We start from the raw sequence: 24,083 nt of genomic DNA, 5'->3' as shown, positions 1-24,083 counted from the left end.
CCCAGCAGCCATCTCAGCACGGCAAATTCAAACGTAGGACAAGATGGCGATGCACGCTCCACCAACCCCGTATGACCCAGTAGCCGAACATTGGGAATCCTATATGCTGAGATTCGAATGCTTCCTCGAGGCAAATGATCTCATGGGAGTACCGGACTCCCGGAAAAAGAATATGTTCCTGGGCTACTGTGGTCGAGAGGTCTTCGATACAGCCAGGGATCTATTGGAGCCAACCCCCATCCAGGCGGTAACATGGACGGCGCTACAACAGACGCTACAGACGCATTACGCGCCAAAACCTTCCCGCCACGTTCGCCGCCACGAATTCCACATGAGGAACCAGAAAGCGGACGAATCCATCAACCAATATGTTGCAGCGCTTCGAAAGGCAGCAACGTATTGCGAATTTAGGAATCTGGATGAGCACATCCTAGAACGCCTCATATGCGGAGTGCGGGACATTTCTTTGCAGAAACGTTTGTCGGCCAAACCCAATTTAACCCTGCAAATCGCACTCGATGAGGCAAGAGCATCGGAATCGACGGACAGATCTACAGAAACGCTGCAATGCCAGCACAGCGCACCCCAATCTGGGACCAGACAGACCCGGGTGCATCACGAGGCCACCGACCAGGAGACCGAGGACAGCGAGTGCGAAGACAGCCATCGCATGCGCAGTAGCCACACAAAACCGGCGTGAAAATTAGAATCCCGTTTGCCGCCCTGCGCAAGCTGTGGAGGGAAACATCCCCGATCTACCTGCCATTTTAGAGACGTTGTTTGCCAGCGCTGCGACAAAGTAGGACACATTGCAAAAGTGTGTCGGAGCGAAGTCCCCGCTACAATATGGCAACCGCCATCTTATCGCCAACAGAAGCCCAACCCAGGGGCTTGGCGAAAAAACAAAGGGCGCCCAGAGAGAGAACCAAGAGAGTCAGCCGAGAGAGAGTATTCCCAGAGAGAACCACTAAGAACCTATCTCACAATGATAGGACAGGTCCGCACAAAGCGACCTAAAAAGCTGAAACTCACTGTCCTCCTTGAGGACTCCCGATGCGAGCTTGAAGTCGACACGGGATCATCGCTGACGATCATCTCGTGGTCAGTGATGAAGAAGGCGATTCCCAACCTGAAAAAGCACCAACTGCGGAAACCAGACATCCTGCTTTGTGATTACCAGGGGAACAGGGTCCCCATCGTGGGTCAAGGCACGTTCCGCGTCCAGTTCAAAGACGACATGGCCCAACTGCCCGTGACCGTAGCCAGCACGCCACTGCAAAGCCTCCTGGGATTAGACTGGTTCAAAGCCCTGGGGCTGGAAGTCACAGGCATCAACGCCGTGGGTAACAGCAGCGCCGAAGGAATTTTTAAGGAGTTCGAGGATGTGTTCAGCCCCGGCCTTGGTAAGTATGTGGGGACACCAATCTCATTCAATTTGGATCCAAATGTGGCGCCTATCAGACTAAAACCCAGGAGAGTGCCTTTTGCGCTCCGACCCAAAATTGATAAGGAAATTGATAAGCTGGTCGAGCAAGGAATCCTCGAACCACTGGACCACGCTCGCTGGGAAACCCCAACTGTGACCCCGGTTAAGCCAGACGGGTCAGTCCGCATCTGCGCGGACTATAAATGCACAATTAATGTCGCTGTCCAACAGAGCGCATATCCTGTGCCCGTAGTACAGCACCTATTGCACTCGTTGGGGCCAGGAAAAATCTTTGCAAAATTAGACATGGCACAAGCTTATCAGCAGAGGCCCAAACTATAGTGACGCACAGGGGTGCGTTTAAATGCAACCGTTTACAATTCGGCGTAAGCATAGCTCCGGGATTGTTCCAAAGCGTCATGGAACGGCTTTTGCAGGGCATACCAGGAGTCGTCCCTTATTTCGACGACATCTTAGTATCGGCTGCAAATGAGTAGCAACTATTAAAGCGTGTTAGGACTGTTTTGGCCAGAATTCGAGAAAAGGGTCTCCACCTGAAAAAGGAAAAATGCCAAATTAACGTGCCCAGCGTAGAATTCCTGGGTTACAGGATCGATGGACTGGGAATACACCCGACATCGAAAAAAATTAAGGCCATTCAGGACGCCCCCACACCATGAAATCAGACCGAGTTGCAGGCCTTCCTCGGACTTCTTAACTTCTACAGCGTCTTTCTCAGACAGAAAGCTACCGTTGCTGAACTGTTGCACTGACTTCTAGCGAAGAACGCAAAATGGACCTGGGGACGTCCCGAGGCGACCGCTTTCACCGCAGTCAAGCGCCTGCTGACGGCCGACTCTCTGCTAATCCAGTACAGCCAAACCCTGCCTCTGGTGTTAACTTGCGATGCCTCACCTTTCGGCGTCGGCGCAGTACTCAGCCACAGAATGCCAAACGGAAACGAAGCCCCCATCACATTCTACTCAAGGACATTGTCTTCGGCGGAACGCAACTACAGCCAACTGGACAGGGAGGCGTTGGCCACTGTGGCGGGAGTCAAGCGTTTTCACGAATACCTCTACGGCCGCGATTTCAAACTTGTGATGGACCACAAACCATTGCTGGGTCTACTGGCGGGAAACCGCCCCACACCGGTCTCCCTCTCCCCGTGCATGAGCAGGTGGACTGTTTTCCTGGCTGCGTACTCCTACAAATTGGTACACCAACCAGGTTATAAATTGGGACACGCGGACGCGCTCAGCCGCTGCCCGTTACCGGAACTGTTGGCCGACCCCACTCCGGAAATACCGGTCCTTTTGATTGACTGTTTGGACACAGGACCAGTATCGTCTGTGGACGTTGCTAGGTTTTCTGCTAAGGACAACGTAATCAGACAAGTACAAACTTGGGTATGGAGGGGGTGGCCCAAAGGGATTGTGGGACCCGAATTCAAACTGTTTTGGTCTAAGCAGGATGAACTGTCGGTTTTGAAAGGTTGTTTATTGTGGGGGGATCGAGTTGTTGTACCGCACAAACTGCAGAAGGATGTATTAGAAGCTTTGCATGTAGGGCATCCAGGGATCGTAAGGATGAAAGCATTAGCAAGGAGCTACGTTTGGTGGCCTAACATGGACAAGGAGATAGAGGAATGGGTGGCCACTTGCAATCCGTGCCAAGAATCCAGACCAGCTCCCCCAGAAGCGCCCACTACGGAGTGGGACAAACCGCAGGCACCCTGGTCGCGAATACACATAGATTTCACAGGACCAGTTCAGGGCCAGACGTTTTTAATAGTTGTGGACGCATACTCCAAATGGTTAGAGGTAGTCCTGATGACCTCGATCACGGCAGAGGCGGTCATCAAGGTACTACGGAGACTTTTCGCCACGCACGGCTTGCCCGATCTCCTAGACTCCGACAACGGGCCCCAGTTCGCGGCCATGCAATTCGAATCCTATCTAGCAAGTCAGGGAATTCGGCATGCCCTCGTTGCGCCATTCCATCCGGCATCAAATGGTCAGGCAGAGAGAATGGTGCGAGCTGCAAAAGAGGCCCTCGCTAGGATGGGCCCGGGTGATTGGCAAACACGGGTTGACCATTATCTCCTAATTCAACACATTACCCCTAGCGCCACGACGGGAAGGAGCCCCGCTGAACTCCTCATGGGTCGCTGTGGATTCTGGCAAAGGTAATAGGCATCACCGGGCCTCGTTCCTACTTGTTAGAATTGGAAGATGGTAGGAACTGGAAAAGACACATCGACCAACTCCGAGGTTGCCTGACGCACTCCAACCTAAGATCATCTAACGAACAACTTACACGATCGGAAGGATTGCTGACACAACAACCCTGCACACCCAGTGCAGGCGACTACGGCACAACGGAAGCGAGGGTGGAACCAGAGGCTGGCGTAAGAACGGAGCGTATCCCGAGCGAAAGGAATCAACAATCCCAAACCAGGTCGGAGGAAGAAAAAGAACACTCCGAGCAAGAACCAACTCAGGCGGTGTCAGGGGAAGAAAAAAACACCCTGGAGAAAAATGAGGTTTATGGACCGGGCTGATTCCCTTCAGCATATCATTTGAGATATTAAGAAAAGAAATAAAAGTCTTTGAGAAGTATATTCTAATTAATAAACAAACTTTAATACGAAAATAATAAAAGTAAATAAAACAGAAAGTTAACTAATGGTTACATTTTGATAATAAATGTTCCGTCTGCCAACTTGGCAGCCGGACAAAGAACAAAGGAAAAGTTCTGGAATGTGTGAAGCATGCGCAATAAATCACTTTCAGATAACATTTTATGACCTGCGCAATAAAGCTTTCTTAGTTTAACTCTTGAGTGTCAGTTTCCAGTCAGTTTATGTCTAGCAAACTTTTTAACATCGTGACACCCCTTCTTTTGCTAGTCTGGGCTGACGTCATCAAATCATGAATTAAGGCACATCTTCTTTCACAGATACTCGTGTTGATTTACAGAAAGTGGTTTGTTCAGCATATCAGCAATCTGATCATGTGTAGAAACATATTGCAATTTAACAAAACCTTGCTTAACTAATTGCTTTATGTTTTGATAACGAATGTCAATGTGTCTGGACCTAGAACCTGTGAAATGTGACTCAGAAATATAAACCACAGATACATTATCTTCCATCACGGTGATTGGTCGAATCGGACGTGTCCAGATATCTGTGATCAAAGCATCAAACCACGTAAGAGAATTACAAGCATCTGAAACACAAGCATATTCAGCTTCAGTAGATGAACATGAAACAAAACTCTGTTTTCTCACTTGCCAGTAAACAGGACAACCATTCAGGAACATCATGTAACCAGAAGTGCTTTTGCATGACTTCTTGTCACTCGCCCAGTCAGAATCAGAAAAACAAATTAACTGTGGATGATCAGTGTGTGTTGGTTCTAGCAATAACTTCATGTGTTTGGTGTGTTTCAGGTATTTCAACAACTTCTTAATGCATGACCAATGAAATTGTGTTGCCTTACCTACATGTCGTGATAAAAGATTAACACTAAGTGCTATGTCAGGTCTGGTCCAACTACTGATGTATAATAGTGAACCAATGACTGAACGATAAAGTGTTTGGTCCTCGAACTCAGGACTTGGTTCATGTGTTAAGTTGTGAAAATCTGTTTGCATGGGTGTCTTTGTTGTGCTAGCATCTTTCATGTTGCAATGATGTAGAATGTGGTCAATTTTCTCCTCTTGTGAAAGACTAAACCCCTTCTGTGTCCTTTCAATTTGAACACCTAAATAAGTGCTAATGTGTCCTAAAGATTTCAGTGTGAAGTATCTCTGCAAACTTTTGGCAAAAATCTCACTCATTTTCTTATTTGGACCAATATAAACAATATCATCAACATAAACAAGAATTATCTCATATGCATTGTTAGATCTTTTTGTGAACACGCATTCATCAGTTTCGGACTTAATAAAGCCCATTGAATTTAGTTTGTCAGTAAGACATAAATACCACATTAAACCTGACTGTTTCAGACCATAAAGACTTTTGTTCAGGAACCAGGTATCCCCTTCTTGCTTTTGGAATCCTGGAGGGCTTCTCACGTAGATCTCTTCATCTAGGTCTGCATGTAGATAAGCTGTGTCCACATCAAATTGGAAAACTTCTAAACCAAGAATAGTTGCAGTGGTTAAAGCAATTTTTACACTTTCAGTTCTGACTGTTGGTGAGTAAGTGTTTGTGTAGTCCTCAGGATAACGTTGAGCGAAACCCTGAGCTACAAGTCTGGCTTTGTATAAAGACTCACCATTTGGTTTCTTCTTGATTCTGTAGACCCATTGAGTGCCAATGACTTTCTTGTTTGCTGGAGGTTTTGCAGGTGTGAATACATTAAGTTTCTTTAAACTGTCCATTTCATCCTGCATTGCATCATACCATTTGTTTTGCTCTGAATCAGGAAGCTGTTTGATTTGTGTGAATGTCTCAGGAGGAAGAGTAATGTTGCAAATCAAAGGTAATGGTGATTTTGTCAGTTGCCATGAATAACGTTGTGGAGGGATTCCTTTTGTGGCCCTCTTGGAACGTCTAGGAGCAACAGACCAGTCTTCTTCTTCTTCTTCATCATCATCCTCGTCCTCACGTTCGTCGCTAGCATCAGCATCCGCGGCTTGCGAAGACTGAACATCAGGTTGTGAAGAACTGGTAGAAGGAACATCTGCCTGCGAATTGTCATCAGGCTGCGTGGCATCTGGAACACCATCTCTAGGAAAATAAACTTCAGGATCATTGGAATGAATCCTGGACCAGTCAATGTCTTCCTCAAAATTAGCAGATTGTGAAATGACAATCACATGTTTAGTATCAATGAATTTGTACCATTTTGAATTATCATCAATACCCATAAATCTCAGTCTCTTTGCTACTGTACCTCCCTTTCTTCTTTGACTTAAGGGAGTGTTCACCATAGCATATGAACCAAAAATGTGGAGGTTCTTGAGATCAGGCTTGTAGCCATACAGCATGTAGAAAGGAGTTTGATTGATTACACTGCTCCAAGTACGGTTGACAATGTAATTTGCATATTTGATTGCTTCACCCCAGTATGTGTTACTGAGATTGGCATCTTCTAGAAGACAACACATCATGGTTTGTAGAACCCCTTGTCTTCTTTCTACGACTCCGTTATGAGCCGGTGTATATGGAGCAGATGTCTGATGACGAATTCCATTCTTACGCATCCAGTCCTGGAAACGCTGAGACATGAATTCTGCACCACGGTCACTCTGGATTCTGGCGATGCGAACTTGGTATTGTGTAGAAACAAAAGCTGCAAAGTCTTTAAAGATCTGAAAGGTCTCAGATTTCTCTCTCATAGGATATACAAATCCATATCTAGAATGATTATCTACTATTGTTAAAAAATACTTTCTGCCACCAATTGTTGGTGGGAAAGGACCCACTATGTCAGTGTGTACCAAATCAAAAATGCGTGTTGACCGGCGTGTAGTGTGTTTTGGAACTGCAACCGCCTTGGATTTAGCCTTTTTGCAAACCGCACAATCCAAAAACACCTTACACCCCTTTAGATCCAAACCTTTTCCGAACTCCGGCATCTTTCTAAGAACACGAAAACTGGCATGTCCCAATCTTCTGTGCCACTTGTGAATACACCTGGAATGCAAAGGTTTACCAGTTAGTGAATTCTCAACATTAACAGTTTCATGAGGACCCTCAGGCTTGTTCTGAGCAACCTGTTTCTGTTTTCTCTGTTTGTTGGCTTTAGGAGCCTTTGGCACAGTAATGTTTTCTCTCTCTGGGGCAACTCTCTCTGGGTCTGCGTTGTGCCTTTTTGGAGTTTGCATACTTGCCTGTGCTTGCCCTTTAGGCTTTGGCTTTAAGTAATAAACACCACCAATCAGCATAGTTTCGGCAATAATATCTCCATCTTTAACTAAGTAACTTGCTTTTTCGAGGTGGTGAACCTGGAACTTTAAATCTCTAGACAAGTGACTTTGACTAAGCAAATTACTGGTTGCTGAAGGTATGTAATAAACATCAGGGATGTGTGTATCGAGCTCTTCAATGTAAACAGTTCCTTTTCCCATAACCTTGCAAGTGTGGTTGGTGAAGGAATACAGTTCTCGATACTCAGGCTCTGGTTCGCCCATCTCTGTGAAAAGTTCCCTTCTGTGGGTAACGTGCACAGCTGCTCCACTGTCTAAAGTCCACAAAAGATGTCTGTCGAACTTTGGATCAGGTTGTGGAACGTTGGTTATGGCCAGTGCTACAAGTGGAGCTTGTGGATCACGCCTTGGACCACGACGACCTTGTCTTCCGCCTCTACCTCTGCCTCTGGAGTCTGTTCCTCTGGGCTGGTACGTGGCGGGAGCTGGAACTCGTTGGGGACAATCCCGGGTGTCATGTCCCACACGGTTGCAGGTGTAGCATTTTGGCATCCTTGGAGCGTAGCCTCTTCCTCGGAAGGGACGTCTGGCTGGAGCCTTTGATGCTGGGGGCCGTTGCAGATGTGGTGTAGCTAACTTGATAGCTTCCTCTTCCACTAAAAGTCTGCAAACGTGGTTAACTGTGCGTTGAGCAATAGGCACGTAGTTAATCTTTGCAACAGCATCTTTCCATTCATAATTCAATGAGTTAATGATGATGCTAATCATTTGGATATCATCGATTACATGGCCATTTTGTCTCAATTCACTTCTCATTCTTTTCAGTTTGGTCAAATGTCCACCAATTCGTTCACCAGGTTTCAACTTCGAACCATGGAACTCAGACATGAGTAAACATGAAGATTCAATTGAAACGGGCCTGTAGCAATCTTCCAAGATAGCCCAAATTTGTTGCGCAGTTGCATCAGGTGGAAAAGATACCCTGGATCTCAATTTCCATTGACATGAGCAAAGTCGTGATTGCTCTGTACGAGGTCTCTCATTGCAGGTGTCCAGGGTGGAGGAGGAGGATTAAAAATCATGCAATGTGTGCCTTCTCTTCGAAGCAAGAGCGCAATTTCACTGACCCAGACTTTATAATTCTCTCCTGACTCCTTCAATTTGGACTCACCAGTCAAGGGATTGACTGTGAATACCTGTTGAGGAATGTGCATGGGAACAATTTGTTGAGCAGGTTGCAAAGCTGGTTGTTGAACCAGGAGGTGCTGGAGTTGCACCGTTGGTCTTTGCGTGGCAACATCAAATTGACTTCCTTGCATTCGCCTTTGACTTTGCCTTTTTCCATCTAGGGAGGATTCAGCACCACCAGGGGGCGTTGAAGACTTAACCTTTGGAGGCAAAGCTTTGGCTTCTAAAGGACTCATAGCTAAATCTTTAAAACTTTCATGTAGCTGTTTCATCTTTTGCTCTAATAATTTTTCTCCGCCAGCAGATGGCAGTGCAGCCTCACTTTTTGGCTGCCTCACCTTTCTATACGTGGGCGGAAGTTCAGTTGACTCAAAGGGATCACGTGACCTCGGTGACGTGTACATGTCTCTTTGTTCTGATTCACCTAAGAACTCCTCTTTGGGGTGTGTCTTAGGCTGTTGTTTTAAAGAAAAGATGGCGTCCTGAGACATTTTGGGAGTGGGGGAGCCTCTCCTACTTCTCTTTATTTCGTTAAAGCACTCTCTCGCCTCCCTAGCATATTTTTCAAACAGCTCTAATTGATATAGATAGCTTTGCATTTCTTCCTCATCATCTGGGAAGGATTCATAAACTTTGCTTCCTGCGTGGGAGAGGTTTTTTTCTGCCAGCAGTTGCCATTCATCAAGTGTTTGATAATCTCCGAGGGTCTGGGAATGGAGTGGCTTTGGCAAAGTGGGAAGTTTTGGCTTGGCCCCCAAAAATTCATAATCTCCTGGAGATATTTTAGAAGGAGGAACCACTGACCTCTTTTCGTAGATCTCGCCTTTTGTAGCTCCTTCCCCCACATCTGGCTCGGCACTTGAAGGAATTTGTTGTTCCTGAAGTACGTTTGAAAGGTCTTGTTTCTCTGTGTCTGAGGAAGCCTCCTTGTCAGAAGAAATGGATCCATCTGTGCTTGTTCCATTTTTCTTCTTCTGTTTCTTTTTCTCCGACATTGCTAATTAGCCTTAGTCGGTTATCTTAAGATAGCACGAAGGGAAAAAGCAGCCGTAAATTATGGCCATCTCAGCTGGTATCATCGACCAACCTCTGCATACCAAGTTGTCAGGGGAAGAAAAAACACCCTGGAGAAAAATGAGGTTTATGGACCGGGCTGATTCCCTTCAGCATATCATTTGAGATATTAAGAAAAGAAATAAAAGTCTTTGAGAAGTATATTCTAATTAATAAACAAACTTTAATACGAAAATAATAAAAGTAAATAAAACAGAAAGTTAACTAATGGTTACATTTTGATAATAAATGTTCCATCTGCCAACTTGTCAGCTGGACAAAGAACAAAGGAAAAGTTCTGGAATGTGTGAAGCATGCGCAATAAATCACTTTCAGATAACATTTTATGACCTGCGCAATAAAGCTTTCTTAGTTTAACTCTTGAGTGTCAGTTTCCAGTCAGTTTATGTCTAGCAAACTTTTTAACATCGTGACAGGCGCAACCCGATTTACGCAGGTCTACCCGAGCAAGGCAGAAACCCGCTTATTTACAGGACTTTGTAACAAACAAGAACACTCCATCTAAGAGGGGAGGGGTGTTAGTCTCCACTCAGGTCCGCCACTAGGGCGGGAACATGGGGTTGTTCTGATTGGACGGGAGGTCTGCCAGCTCCCCATAAAAGGGGAGCTGCACGACCCCGTATTCAGCTGGATCACTACTACCTAACTAATAAAGAGCTGTTGTCACAATCGTCTGGAGTCTGTCCTCTCGTTGCCCGAATCTAACAGTGTGTGTGTGTGTGTGTGTGTGTGTGTGTGTGTGTGTGAAATAAAGGGCAAAATTCAGAGCTTTGGAGGGGATGAGAAAGAGGCAAAACCTCCCAGAATTGCAGAGGGAGGGGGACTTAAGCCCCCTCCCCAGGAAAGGCTACAATGAAGAGGGTCTCTTCAGCCTGGGGGGCCTGGGGGATCTGGAGGGGTCACAGGGGACCCCCATCTTCCTTAGAGTCATGGAGTGTCCCCTCCTGGGTGAGGCCTTTTTCTCCAGGACAACCCCTGATCCCCCTTGGAAGACCCAGCCCTGCATGGATTCTCCCCCACAAGAGCCTCTCCTGGAAAGACACGGAGCCCAAGCGAGGCTGGAGAAACCCCAGGGGCTGCATCCCCCCAACATTCAACCCTGAGACCCATAAACCTGGTTAGTGTCTTCCCAGGAATGCCCCAGATCCCCTCCTCCTTCCTGGCCATCCTGGGCCCTTTGTGCCATGCCCTTGAGCATTAGCTTTCAAAATAAAGTAAAAAAAATTCTTCCAACTCAGTAGGCAGCTATTTCAGATCTGTGACATACTCTGGTATTAACTGGCCTCTGGGATTTTTCTCTTTAATCACAATGCCAACAAATGTCACATTTCTTTTTATCTTCAGTCACAGGTGCCCTGTATTCCCTCTGGGGCCAGTTTCAAGCACGCAGACCCCAAACCTCCCAATTCTAGATGACCAATTTAATTCAATCTCTGCCCCTGTTATTACAAATCACATGGGGATTATTTCCTTTCCATTTCCCTCCAGAGAATTGCCAAACAGCCTTTGAGTCCAAGAATGAGTTGAATTATCCAGGGATCCCTCCTGAGAGGAGAATTATGATAAAAGTTTCAGCTCTGCTCTTTGGCTGAATCTTCCAGGGAAGACTTTGGGCAGAGAAATATGGAGTTTAGGGACAGGCAGGGTCTGTGCTCTTGAATGTCCGTCTCTCTCCTTTCCAGATGAAGCTGAGTGTTTCTCTGTGTTTCAATCAGGAAAGCAACTGAATCATTTCCCACCTTGTGAGAGTCCTTTGAATTCTTCTTTAGAAACAGAAAAGGGATTCATTGATTCACCCCATGAATTATGGACCTCCTGCTTTTCCTTCTGATGCTGCTTTTTTCCCATCCAGTCTCTGGGAAGCTGAGAATGAAATGCCCGCTGAATTTGGAGAACCAGGATGGAAAACGACCACAGAGCTTTTACAGTCCAGGAGACCATCTCATTGGTATAGTCACCACTGGAGAGGAAACATTGCATACAAAGTTGCTTTTCAATGTGGCTCCTTCTCTTCAGTTTGTTTATCATGATCTGTAAGTCATTCAGAGTAATGGAATTACACTCGCTCCATTCTAACACTCTCCTTCTTTTCTGTTTTTATTTTTCATTTATTCCTATATTGGGGGATATGTCTAATTTCCTGAATGATTTTTATTTCCATAGCTTCTCTTTTGTCTAATTTTGTGAAAGAGACTCAAATCCAAAAATGGGTCTGAAAAAAGGCTGAAAGGGCTGCAGATTATTTTTCTTTCTTCGTCCAATCCTTGATTTATCACTTCAATAATGAATTTTATTTAAAGTAGTGGTGGAATCAGTTGTAGTTGCCGTACCTCATCCAATTTCCCTTTTTGTGCAACTGATCATTGCTTTTGGATCAATGTTGGCTTAAGGCTCATTAGGCTTCTGGAGGATTATATATTAAAAATAGTATTTGTTGATGCTGTTGTTAATAATAACCTTTTTTTTTACAGTAGGGATGTTTATGGTTTTTTAAATTTCTTAGCGTTCATTTTCAACATTCAAATGATCAACAAAAATTCCCAACTCCTGCACAATCTCACACTGGGCTACAATATCCATGCCAACTATTTCAGCACTTTCCGCACTTCAGATGCCTTGCTGGACATTCTAACCACTGGAGAAGCCAATGTCCCCAACTACGGCTGTGGAAGGAAGGAGAACCTTCTGGCTCTTCTTGATGCAGCTAAAAGGGCCATCTCCATCCAGATGTCAACATTAGGAGGCACCTACAAAGTCCCACAGGTTTGTGTGTGTTTTTCTCCATTTGATAAAGTGAGTGGTCGGTGGTGGTCGGTGAGCAATAGATGCAATCATGTCTTCTCTATGGAATACAAGAGCTGCTTTTCTCCATATTAGCAAAAATGTCAATATTTTACCCCGTTACATCCATGTTGAGATTAATCATAAAAAATCTGAAATGCAAGCAATACATTCCCTGGAGAAGACATTCTACCAACTATTTAACTGATTAAAAAATATTCCTGGTTGTTGGGGCCTCTATTGGCATCTTCATTTCCACATATAAATAATGTCTGCCCTACCCACTCAGATTGAAGTTGGCAATAGTAGCATTTTATCTATCTAAAAAGTGGAATAAAAAGAACTCTAGCAATTATAGACCAAATATACTAGTAGATATTGTGGCTAAAATTATGCTATGATCCTCTAAGTTAAACTTGAGAAAAATGCATTCCTTACAGAAGAACCAGAAGGTTTTAGGTAGAGTTAAATGCTATACAGATTTTATAATAAATAATGCATAAATTAATAATCTAATATTGGAAACAAATTTGTCAATATCTAATCTATATCAGTGAGGAAAAACAAGGTTTGCTGGCTTTCTAGATATTAGTGCAGCATTTGACTCAATAAACAGAGAAACATGATGGAGAAAATGGATTGCCCTCAAAATGGAGCTCAGACTGTTGGCCCTGATCCAAGCCCTTGTTTGAGAGGGAGGTTTGGGCTCAATGGAGCCACGAGAAGAAGGATCTATGCTTACCAAGGGGGAAGCGAAAGATGCATATTTGAACCCTTCTTATTCAGTATAGATATGAATGACTTACTAGGGCTAATGCAGGAAAAACAGATTGTAATTAAATGTTATTTTATTTTTTGACAAAAATGGCTAAATTAGTAGACCAACAAAATGCAGTGCACGTAGTATACAGTACTTGGATTTTAGAAAGGCTTTGACAAAGTAAACCACCATCTACTTCTTGGTAAGCTAAAACTATGTGGGATAGACAGCATCACCCCCAGATGGAATCAGCCTGTGGTCCTCAATGGAACTACATCTGCATGGAGCAAACAAGCAGTGGGGGACCCCAAGATTCCATTTTAGGCCCAGTACTCTTCAACATCTTCATCAATGCTTTGGATGAGAGGAGAAATGGGGAAATCATCAAATTTGTAGACAACACTAAAATGCCAGGAATAACCAACACCCCAGAAGATAGGCTCAAGATCCAGATGGATAGACTTGAACACTGAGCCTATTTAACAAAATGAAATTCAATGTAGAGAAAAGTAAAGACTTACACTTAGGCTAGAAATACCAAATGTACAGGTACAGATTAGGTGAAACCTGGCTCAATAGCAGTAGCTGTGAGAGGGAACCAACCCAATCACAGCCTCTGAGGAGTATCTTGGGGTGGACAAAAGGACTCCAGCTGCTGCCCTCAGAGCTGATTTGGGAATTTACACAATTTCTGCTTTATCTAAAATCAGAAAATATGGATATTGGCATTTAATCTATGGAAACTAACAGACTCTGAAAATTGTGGCTGTTACAACAGACAAAACTTCAATTAAAAGACCAATCTTGAATTATACAACTGACAAATTGTATTAGGAACTGAGGTCTCCGTGTTTCTTGTACAATTGGAGAAGAAGCTAAAAAGATTCCTCCACAAAGAATCTGGGCCATAGAAGCATTAAAATATTCAGCAATCCTCAAAATTATAGTAGGCCGTTTATTGGAATAGAATACTTCAGTTGGCATTTGCACATGTTAACCTAATTGCAATAAATTGTAGGGGTGAGACACTAATATGATTTACATTGTTTATAGTTTTTAAAATTTATTTATTATATTCCACTTTTATAATATAATCTTGCTAATATTCTGTCTTTTATTTTTTTAATAAAATTTTTAGACAAACACAAACACACAACATATATAACATAAAAGCTTCTTCAGCTACATACAGTGTGTCGATTGCTTACAAGATCTTTCTGCGTCCTTTCCATAGTCATCACTTGAATTTTATCAAAATTCACATATTGTTAATCAAGACATCTTTGTATACATTGTTTTTAATAAGTTTTACAATTATTTCCCACCTTTCCCTCCCTCTTCCCCCAACCCTACCCCTCTTCCCTCCCTCCCTCCCCCCAACCTCCCAGAGCAGAATACAGGGTATAAACATTTAACAACCATACGCTAACATAAGCTAACTAATTTTAACATGCTACTATTCTTGTGCTTTAACTCCCCCTTTATTAAACTATGTTTAAATAAATTGTAGCATTCCTTATGCCTTCATTCATAAGCTAGCTGAAATTTTTTAGTCCGGTATTTGTTTTGAATATAGTCAATCCATCTTCTCCAGTCCAGCTTATACTCCTCATCTGAGTGATCCTTCAAATACGCTGAAATTTTGGCCATCTCTGCTAAGTTTACTACTTTTAACGTCCATTCTTGGATAGTGGGCAACTCTTCCTTCTTCCAATACTGCGCCACCAACAATCTTGCTGCGGTTGTTAGGTTCAAAATCAAATTAGTCTCTATAACAGTACAATCTGAAACTATACCTAACAAAAACAACTGGGGCGTAAACTTTATCCTCTTTTTCAAAATATTTTGAATAAACCACCATATTTTTATCCAAAATGCTTTAACTTTTTTACAAGTCCACCAGATATGGTGATACGTGGCACTAACACAGTCACATCTCCAACATTTAGATTGTAAATTTGGATACATACAGGCTAACTTTTTTGGATCTAAATGCCATCTGTACAACATCTTATAGAAATTCTCTCTCAAGTTCTGAGCTTGTGTAAATTTTACATTTCTTACTCAGATCTCTTCCCATGTTTCCATCATTATTGGTTCTTCAAAATTTTGTGCCCATTTTATCATACAATCTTTAACTAATTCTGTTTCAGAGTCTATTTCTATAAATACATTATACAACCTTTTTATATGCATTTGACCCTGGTCCCTAATTTGTTTTACCAAATTATCCTCATTTTGGATGATACCAGTTTTCTGGTCTTTTTTCCATCTAGCCTGTAACTGTCCGTACTGAAACCAGGTTTGAGTTATCCTTTCCTCTCTTAGTACAATCAAAGATTTTAACTGTGTTACACCTCTGCATATGTAATTACATCTTGTTTTTGTTCTATATTTATGTTCTCTATAGCATGTCAGGGCACCCCCCCCCCCCACATAGGTATCTTATCATTTAACCTATATTGATATTTCTTCCAGACACGCAATAAAGCATTCCTTAAAATGTGACTTTTAAAAATCTTATCCACCTTCTTGTCATATATTAGACAAGCATGCCAACCATATACCACATCGTAACCCTCAATATTCAATATTCTATCCTCCGTTAGGTTAATCCAATCGCTAATTGTTGTTAAAACTTCTGCTTCATAATATAATTTTAAGTTGGGCATTTTTAAGCCTCCTCTTTCGGGTATATCTTGCATTATTTTAAGTTTTATTCTTGGTTTCTTCCCTGCCCAAACAAAGTTGTTAATACCTTTCTGCTATTCTTCCAAATTTGCGTCTTTTTAAAGTATTGGTATCATTTGAAAGAGGAATAGAAACTTAGGCAAAACATTCATTTTGACTGCTGCAATCCTTCCAAACAAAGACAATTGTAGTTTTTTCCATTTATTCATTTCTATCTGTATTTTATGCCATAATGGTTCATAATTATACTTATATAATTTCCCATTTGAAGTTGTAATATAAATTCCTAAATATTTAACCTTTTTTACTATCTCACATCCTGTTACTCTTTCTAATTCTACCATCTGTGCCAGGAGCCTTGCCAATTTTTAACTGCTTAATTGCCAGGAAAATTTCCTCTGTAGTTACAAGTTGATTCAATCTTCCCCTTTGCTCATCTGTGAGTATAGGAATTTTCTCTTTCTCCAAATATCTATCTATGTCTGAACCTTTGTTTCTCCCTTTGTCTGTGCCTATAAATATTATTCAAATTTATTAAAACACCTCTCATGTATGCTTTACTTGCGTCCCAAACCATTTCCATAGATGTCCCCTTATGCATATTAAAAGCAAAATACTCTTTCAATAGTTTTTTACATTCTGTAACTCTAACTAGATTTTCATTTAACTTCACAAAATAAACAAAAGATAGACGTTCTGGAGGAGTGTGCTGTTGGGATGAGGGAGGAGATGAAGGCAATACAAAAAGGAAATATAGAATTTGAAAATCATATGATAAAGATGGAATTTGAAAGGATGTCTTTTTTCCTTAGATTTCAAAATGTGCTTGAATCTGAGAATGAAGATTTGAAGGAGATTATGACAACAATGTTAGCAGATTATATTAAAAGAGATAAACAACAGCTATGGTGGGATATTGATCTGATATATAGAATCAATTCAGCATACGCTAGAACACACAATGTTCCAAGGGAAATTCATGTTAAATTTCTCAGAAAGACTACAAGAGATGAAATTCTGGGGGTTCAAAGGGGGGAACCTTTAAGATATAAGGATAAAGAAATAACCATTCTAAAACAGATTCCAAAGAAAGTAAGAGATAAGAGGAAAAAATATTCCTCTTTAGCCAAAAAATTATATGAGAAAGAAATCTGGTTTAGGTGGTTATTGCCAGAAGGTATGTTGATTTTCTGGGAGGGCAGCAGAGTTAGAATTAACACAGTCATGGAGGCGGAGGCCTTCATTAAAAAACACAAGGATCTCCTAGACGAAATAGGGGACAGTACACAAGATATGAAGGAGGGAGGGGCCGAGGCTCTGCCAGCAGACAGGGAGGAGGAGGCAGCAATGAGAACACTCAGGTCACAGAAATGAGTTTAAACAACATTGCAATTGTTGATACAATGAAATTGTTGGAAGTGATACAAAGAAAATAATTGAAGATACTAAAGGATTTGATGTAAAAATAAGCTGCCAATGTTTATGTAATAATGATATTTTGTTTTATTTTTCTTCTAAAGGATATGAGATTTGGGGGGGACTACCACCTTCCGCATGATGTAGCTGTCAAAAAAATTTTCTTACACCTATGTACCCTTTTCCTTAAAATATTTGTAAAAATCAATAAAAATTTTCAAAAAAAAAATCCATCCAAACCGGGTTGTGATCTGTTAAAGTTCTCGGACATATCTTAGTCATCTTCACCCTGGAAAAAAAGTCATTTGTGATTAGTATAAAATCAATTCAGAAAGGGATTGATGCCTAGCAGAAAAAAATGTGAAGTCCCGTTCTTTAACATTCCGTTCTCTCCAGATATCCCTCAATTCAAAATCGTCCATCATATCAAAAAAGGATTTAGGTAATCTTGTTCATGTTTGAGTATTTTGCAAAAGCCTCTTCTTGTCTTGAACGGGATCCAGTGCTCCATTCCAGTCAGCCAATAAAACACAGGATCTATAACCCCATTGTGTTAATTTAGTGTGAAGCAACTTATAAATTTTTTCTTGTTGTTGATTGGGAGCATATACACCTGTTAAGAGTATTTTCTTTCCTTATATTAACAGTTCAATTGCAATATATCTTCATTGAGGATCTGCTTCAATTAATTCAGCCTTTAAGTCTTTTCTTAAATATATGACTATACCGTTTTTCTTCTCCGGAGCAGATGCTACGAAATGCGATCCCAGTCTTGCGTTCATCAAGTATTTCTGATCCTATGTTCTAATGTGTGTTTCTTGTAAGCAAATTACATCATTTTTAAATTGTTTCAAGTAGTGAAATATTTTTTTCCTTTTCTGTGGTGAGTTTAAGCCATTAACGTTCCAAGTTAGAAATTTAATTGTCATCTTAAGCACGCTGAAGCTTTCTAAGAGCTGCCTGGAAATCTTGCTGAGATTTCACCTTCGGTCTAGCTCCTCCCACAGCTTCTGTGCTCATATTTATATTTTCTTGGACTGTCATCTGGGCTTGTTGAGACTTTAATTCTTGTTCTTTATGTTTAGTGGCTGCACGGGTTTGTCTTTGTTCCATAATTTCTTCTGTTTCCTGCAGTAAACTCACAACCCCAGTTTGTGCCTGACTATCTTGCTGCCTGGGGTCCTCTGTCTCTTTTCTTTCTTTGAGACCTGGAGATGGGGGGCATCCTGCCTTTAATACTATGGTATAAAAATCTTTTGCCTTCCAGACAGAGTTGAGACGATGTCTTTCTCCCAGGTAATTCACCACCAATCCAGCTGGGGTCTCCCATCTGTATTGAATCTGGCGATTCCTAAGCTCATCCACTAGAAATGCATAGTCCTTTCTTGATCTCAACATTTTGGGGGGGATTTCCTTCAATACTATCACATCTTGACCTGCCACTTGCAGTTTATTTTTATAGGTTGCTTGCAATATTTCATTCCTAATTTTCCTGGTGACAAAATAGATTACAATATCTCTTGGCAGTTGTCTTTGTCTGGCAATTCATGAATTAATGCGGTAAATTTTGTTGATTTGCCAGGCACATTCGGCCTTTGGTTCCCCAGTTAATTGAGCGAAAGCATCTGCAAAAATCTCTCTTACATTTTCTTGGTTATGGTCTTTCAAACCCCTTATCCTCAGGGCAAATTCCATTGTTCTATATTGTATCATTGTAAGCTCAGCCTCCGACTTATCAATTTTACTTTGTCCCTCCATAAGTTTATTGTCCAACTTTATATTAGACTCATTGATTTCTTTCACCTTCTCATCGAGAGATGTTACATAACCAAATAATCCTTTAAATGCATCCACTATATCCTCCCTTATCTCTTGGTTACGCATTTGGATTAAATCCTTAATCCCAGATATTTCATCAGAGACATCTTTAAAGGCATTTGAGATTTTCCCCTCCAAGACAACTGCCTGTTCTTTTAATGCATTTTGTAAGTTATTTTGTAGAGCCTCCAGTGTCAAGGTTTGTGTTTGTGTTTCCACCGGAGGTAGTAAAGATTGCAGCTTTTGCGACTACGCTGGAGAACTGCCAGCGCTTTTGGAAACACTTAATTTTGTTTGCTTTGAAGCCATTTCAAAGTGTTCAAATCAAGCTTTTTAACAACCAATTTATTCAGTCCAGAAAATCCACTTATTCTCTCAAGTCTTCCAACAACACTAACAAGCACTTGACAAGTGCTATTCTGCTTTCTGCTTCACTTTCACTTTCACCACACCCTCTATTATTCCAGCGCCATTTTTTAAAAGTTCCCTTTAAGTTTACAGAAGGAGATATAATCTATGGAGTTAAGGCTTGTACTTGCGTTATGTTGATCTCCTGATTTGCTCTGCCTGCATCTTGTTCTTGTTCAAATGTAGATTAAATGTTAGATCAGCAGGAGTGGTCGCTGACTTTTGTTTCTGCAAAACCAGAAGCATCCCGAGATGAGGAGATTGTTGGGCTTCCTGGAGAGTTCACACCCTTCATGCCACAGAATTATTTCTGGGGCCGCTGGGGACCTCTACCCTATGCCAGACAGCTCACCTCCCCCTCTTTTCCCGAGGGGGTGGTTTCAAACCACTGGACAGCTGATTTATGCTGTCCTAGCAGCTTGTTACTCAAACACGGAGTGTCCTCCAAGGCCAGCGGCGCCACGGGAAGTCCATCTTTGTATACATTGTTATTGTGCTTCCTTTGTTTGATTATCACTATTGTTTCTCCATTTTAGACAAGGTATTCTAAATATATAACCATTAATATTATAATGATTCATTGTATCATCTTCAATATATCCAATAATAAAGGGTTTTTTAAAATCCTATTCTAAGTCATTCTATTATTTTAGCATTGATAACATTTTCTAATAATTTTCAATCCCATGTTTTTCCCCTATTATTAGTATCATCAATCTAATATACACGTGGTCGGAGATGCCGAGCGCCGAACGCCTCGGTCGCCAGGAGTCCCAGACCAGCGGGAGAGCTGCGAGAGGGAGAATGAGGTCCGAGGCGCCGGAGGGCGCCGGAAGATCGGCAGGAGGACCGTGGGGGAGGCCGAAACGGTCCTGCGGGCCTTGGAACAACAGCTTTGGGTCGCCGAATAGGCGGAGGGCCACTCGCGACGAAGGTTGGACATGGAGGAGAGGCGCTGGAGAAGCGGGTGGCCATATGCCTAAGGTTTGACTCTTTACCCCTGCCGTTTGCTGACAACTTGCCTCCCCCGCTCTCTTATCAATTTTACTATTCTGACTATGGGCTATCCGCCCTTACCGTCCGCCACAAACTGCCTCCCAGCCCCACCCATAGATCAGCTGGCTAACTCACCACCCCATTCCTTCCACTCAGGGGTGGACAATCACCATCTATCTATCCCCCTTTTGTAGGGAATCCCGGCTTGCAAACTCATGGCAACAACTGCAGCACCCAAAAACGAGCTTGGCCCTGTGGCAACTATATGAACAAGATTTATTCGAGGTCAGACCTGCTGCTGCTGCGAGAGTCCCCCCTCTCGCAGGTTTGGCCCTCCGCCCTTCCAAGGGCCCACCTTGATGACGGGTTCATTAACCCAGAGAGGTGGAGGAAGCGAAGAGTCAGGGTTTTTTTAATAAAGTGTTTTTTAACAGTTTTAGGGGGTTCTGCAGTGGGGGGGAGGGATATTAATCAGGCCAGGAGTGTGATTAGAGCCAGGCGAACAGGTGTGGTCGGGAGGGGAGTGAGCGGAGTGGGGGAGGGGAGAGAAAATGACATTCCAACAGAGGGCTTCGCTATACCAACGGTCGTAGGGAGGGGTGGGTGCGAGGACAGACGAAGAACCTGTAGTCGTTTGGGAGACCGTGGTCGTTGGACATGCCCGGTCACTTGTACCAACCCCCACACTCTAGGTGGCCAGGATCTACATAGCCAGGGCCTGAGGCTGATGTTATGTAACGCGAGGTCCGTTGTCAACAAGGCCCCCCTCATTAATGACCTGATCTCGGAGGGGGAGCCGGACCTCCCAGGAATCACGGAGACCTGGTTGGGCCACGAGGGAGGTGTACCCCTCGTGGAAATGTGCCCACCAGGCTACTGAGCATTCCACCAGCCATGGGCCCAGGGTAGGGGTGGTGGGGTAGCGGTGATTATACGGGAGAGTCTGGAACCGAGAGAGTTCGCTGTGCCACAGATATCCGGGTGCGAGTCTCTTGGCGTGAGATGGGGCCCAGGGAGACAGCTGGGCCTGCTGATTGTATACTTGGCTCCTCGCTATACATCAGCGGCCCTGCCTGAACTCCTCGAGCTGATCGCAGAGATGGCGGTTGAGACCCCCAAACTTTTGGTTATGGGGGATTTCAACCTGCCGTCGATGGGTGAAGCATCCGAGGTGGTTCGGGAGTACATGGCTTCCATGACAGCCATGGACCTGACTCAATTAATTCAAGGCCCCACGCACGAGGGAGGCCACACGCTGGATCTTGTTTTTGTCTCTGGCCAGTGGACAAGTGATCTGGGAATAGGGGACTTAGTTATTACGCCCCTGTCATGGTCAGATCACTCACTTCTCCAGCTTGACTTCCCTGGCGCTACCCCCCACCGCGGGGAGGCGGAACCAGAACGTCTTAGATGGTTCCATCCCAGGCGCCTGATGGAACCGGATAGGTTCCAGACGGAGCTTGGGCCACTTCCTGTAGACCTGAACCGCTTCCGGATGGAGGACCTGGTGGCCGCATGGAATAGTGCGGCCGCCGAGGCCTTAGACCGGGTTGCGCCTTTGCGGCCTCTCCTGCGGCAACGAACCACCCTGGCCCCTTGGTTTACCGAGGAGCTAAGGGTGATGAAACGCCACAAGAGATGCCTAGAGAGCAAATGGAGATCCTCCCATTCCGAATTTGACTGAACACAGGTAAGAACCTACTTAAGGACATACCTTGTGGCATTAAGAGTGGCCAAACGTCAACATTTTGCCGCTCTTATTGCATCCGCAGACAACCGCCCTGCCGCCCTGTTTCGGGTGACCCGCTCCCTTCTGTCACAGAGGCCGCGGGAAGCCCCCTTGCAGGGCAGGGCAGAGGAATTTGGGGAATATCTGCAGGATAAAATCGCTCAAATCCGGAGGGAATGGATCCCCCTCAGTGGGCTAGGGGGGACGTCCGAGGTGAGTCTTGAGAGACCATTCTGGGAGGAGTTTGACTCTGTTGCCACCGATGATTTGGACAGGCTGCGTGGGCGACTGCGAGCCACCACATGTTTATTGGACCCGTGTCCCTCCTGGCTTGTACTGGCATCCTGGGAGGTTACACGAGGCTGGCTCTTGGGACTAGTGAACGCTTCATTGAGTGAGGGGTCCTTACCGGCCGTCTTGAAAGAGGCGGTTGTGAGGCCCTTACTCAAGAAGCCTTCCCTGGACCCAATTGAGCTAGCTAATTATCGTCCCGTCTCCAACCTTCCCTTTTTAGCGAAAGTTGTAGAGAGTGTGGTGGCCCAACAGTTCCCACGTCACCTGGAGGAAACTGATTATCTAGACCCACGCCAGTCCGGCTTCCGACCCGGGCACAGCACAGAGACGGCCTTGGTCGCGTTGGTAGATGATCTCTGGAGGGCCAGGGATAGGGGCTGTTCCTCTATCCTGGTCCTATTAGACCTCTCAGCGGCTTTTGATACCATCGACCATGGTATCCTATTGCGCCGGCTGGAGGGGCTGGGGATAAGGGGCACCTTTTTGCAGTGGTTCTGCTCCTACCTCTCCGACTGGACGCAATGCATGTTGGCAGGGGAGCAGAGGTCGACCCTGAGGCCGCTCACTTGTGGGGTGCTGCAGGGGTCGGTCCTCTTGCCCCTCCTGTTCAACACATATATGAAGCCGCTGGGTGAGATCATCCGTGGTTTTGGGGTGGGATACCATCTGTACGCTGACGATACGCAGCTGTACATTTCCACCCCGAACCACCCCAACGAGGCCATCGAAATGATGTCCCGATGTTTGGAAGCCGTACGGGTCTGGATGGGAGACAACAGACTTAAGCTCAACCCCTCCAAGACGGAGTGGCTGTGGCTACCGGCCCCCCGGTTCAACCAGTGAATTCCATCGCTGGCCATTGGGGGCAAGCAACTGGCCCCCGTGGAGCGGGCGCACAATTTGGGCGTCCTCCTGGATGCCCGGCTGTCTATGGATGATCATGTGGCAGCCGTGGCAAGGGGGGCGTTCCACCAGGTTCGCCTGGTGCGTCAATTGCGCCCCCTATTGGACCGGGATGCCCTTCGCACAGTCACTCATGCGCTGGTGACGTCCCGTCTGGACTACTGCAATGCTCTCTACATGGGGCTCCCCTTGAGATGCACCCGGGGACTACAGCTGGTCCAGAATGCAGCCGCGCGGGCAATTAAGGGGAGTACGAGATACTCCCATGTAACACCTCTCCTGCGCGAGCTGCACTGGCTCCCTGTGGTCTACCGGGTGCGTTTCAAGGTGTTGATCACCATCTTTAAAGCGCTCCATGGCACAGGACCTAGTTACTTGCGGGATCGCTTCCTGCCCCATACATCGCTGCGACCAATTCGCTCTCACAGAGAGGGACTCCTCCAGGTGCCGGCCACCAAGCAGTGCCGGAGGGCGGCGCCCAGGAGCAGGGCCTTCTCTGTGATGGGCCCAGCCCTCTGGAATGACCCCCCCCCCGATATTAGGACTACTACTGATCTCCTCTCCTTCCGCATGAAACTCAAGACACACCTGTTCCAACTAGCCGGCCTGGCTTAACTAGAACTCCTCTAATCCCCCTGGCAATTTTAATTTTAAATTTAAATTTTAGGGTATTTTAATTTCTTTTAACTTTATTGTTATTGTCTTTTTAACTT

General features: G+C 44.4%; 1 protein-coding gene across 1 annotated transcript in view; it reads left to right on the top strand.

Annotated features, from left to right (window-relative positions):
• The window catches only part of LOC309392694 (vomeronasal type-2 receptor 26-like), a gene marked incomplete at both ends in the record, with an annotated part of 59,236 nt that extends 38,877 nt beyond the window's left edge, over window positions 1–20,359 (top strand). The window contains one exon of the mRNA XM_081954123.1: window positions 20,156–20,359. Coding sequence (XP_081810249.1) covers window positions 20,156–20,359 — 204 coding nt within the window. The remainder of the gene's footprint in view (window positions 1–20,155) is intronic.
• Window positions 20,360–24,083: the final 3,724 nt, after the last annotated feature.

Source organism: Natrix helvetica (assembly GCF_964273705.1).
Source record: "Natrix helvetica genome assembly, chromosome: 5".
Lineage (NCBI taxonomy): Eukaryota > Metazoa > Chordata > Lepidosauria > Squamata > Natricidae > Natrix > Natrix helvetica.
This window is presented reverse-complemented; position numbering and strand designations above follow the sequence as displayed.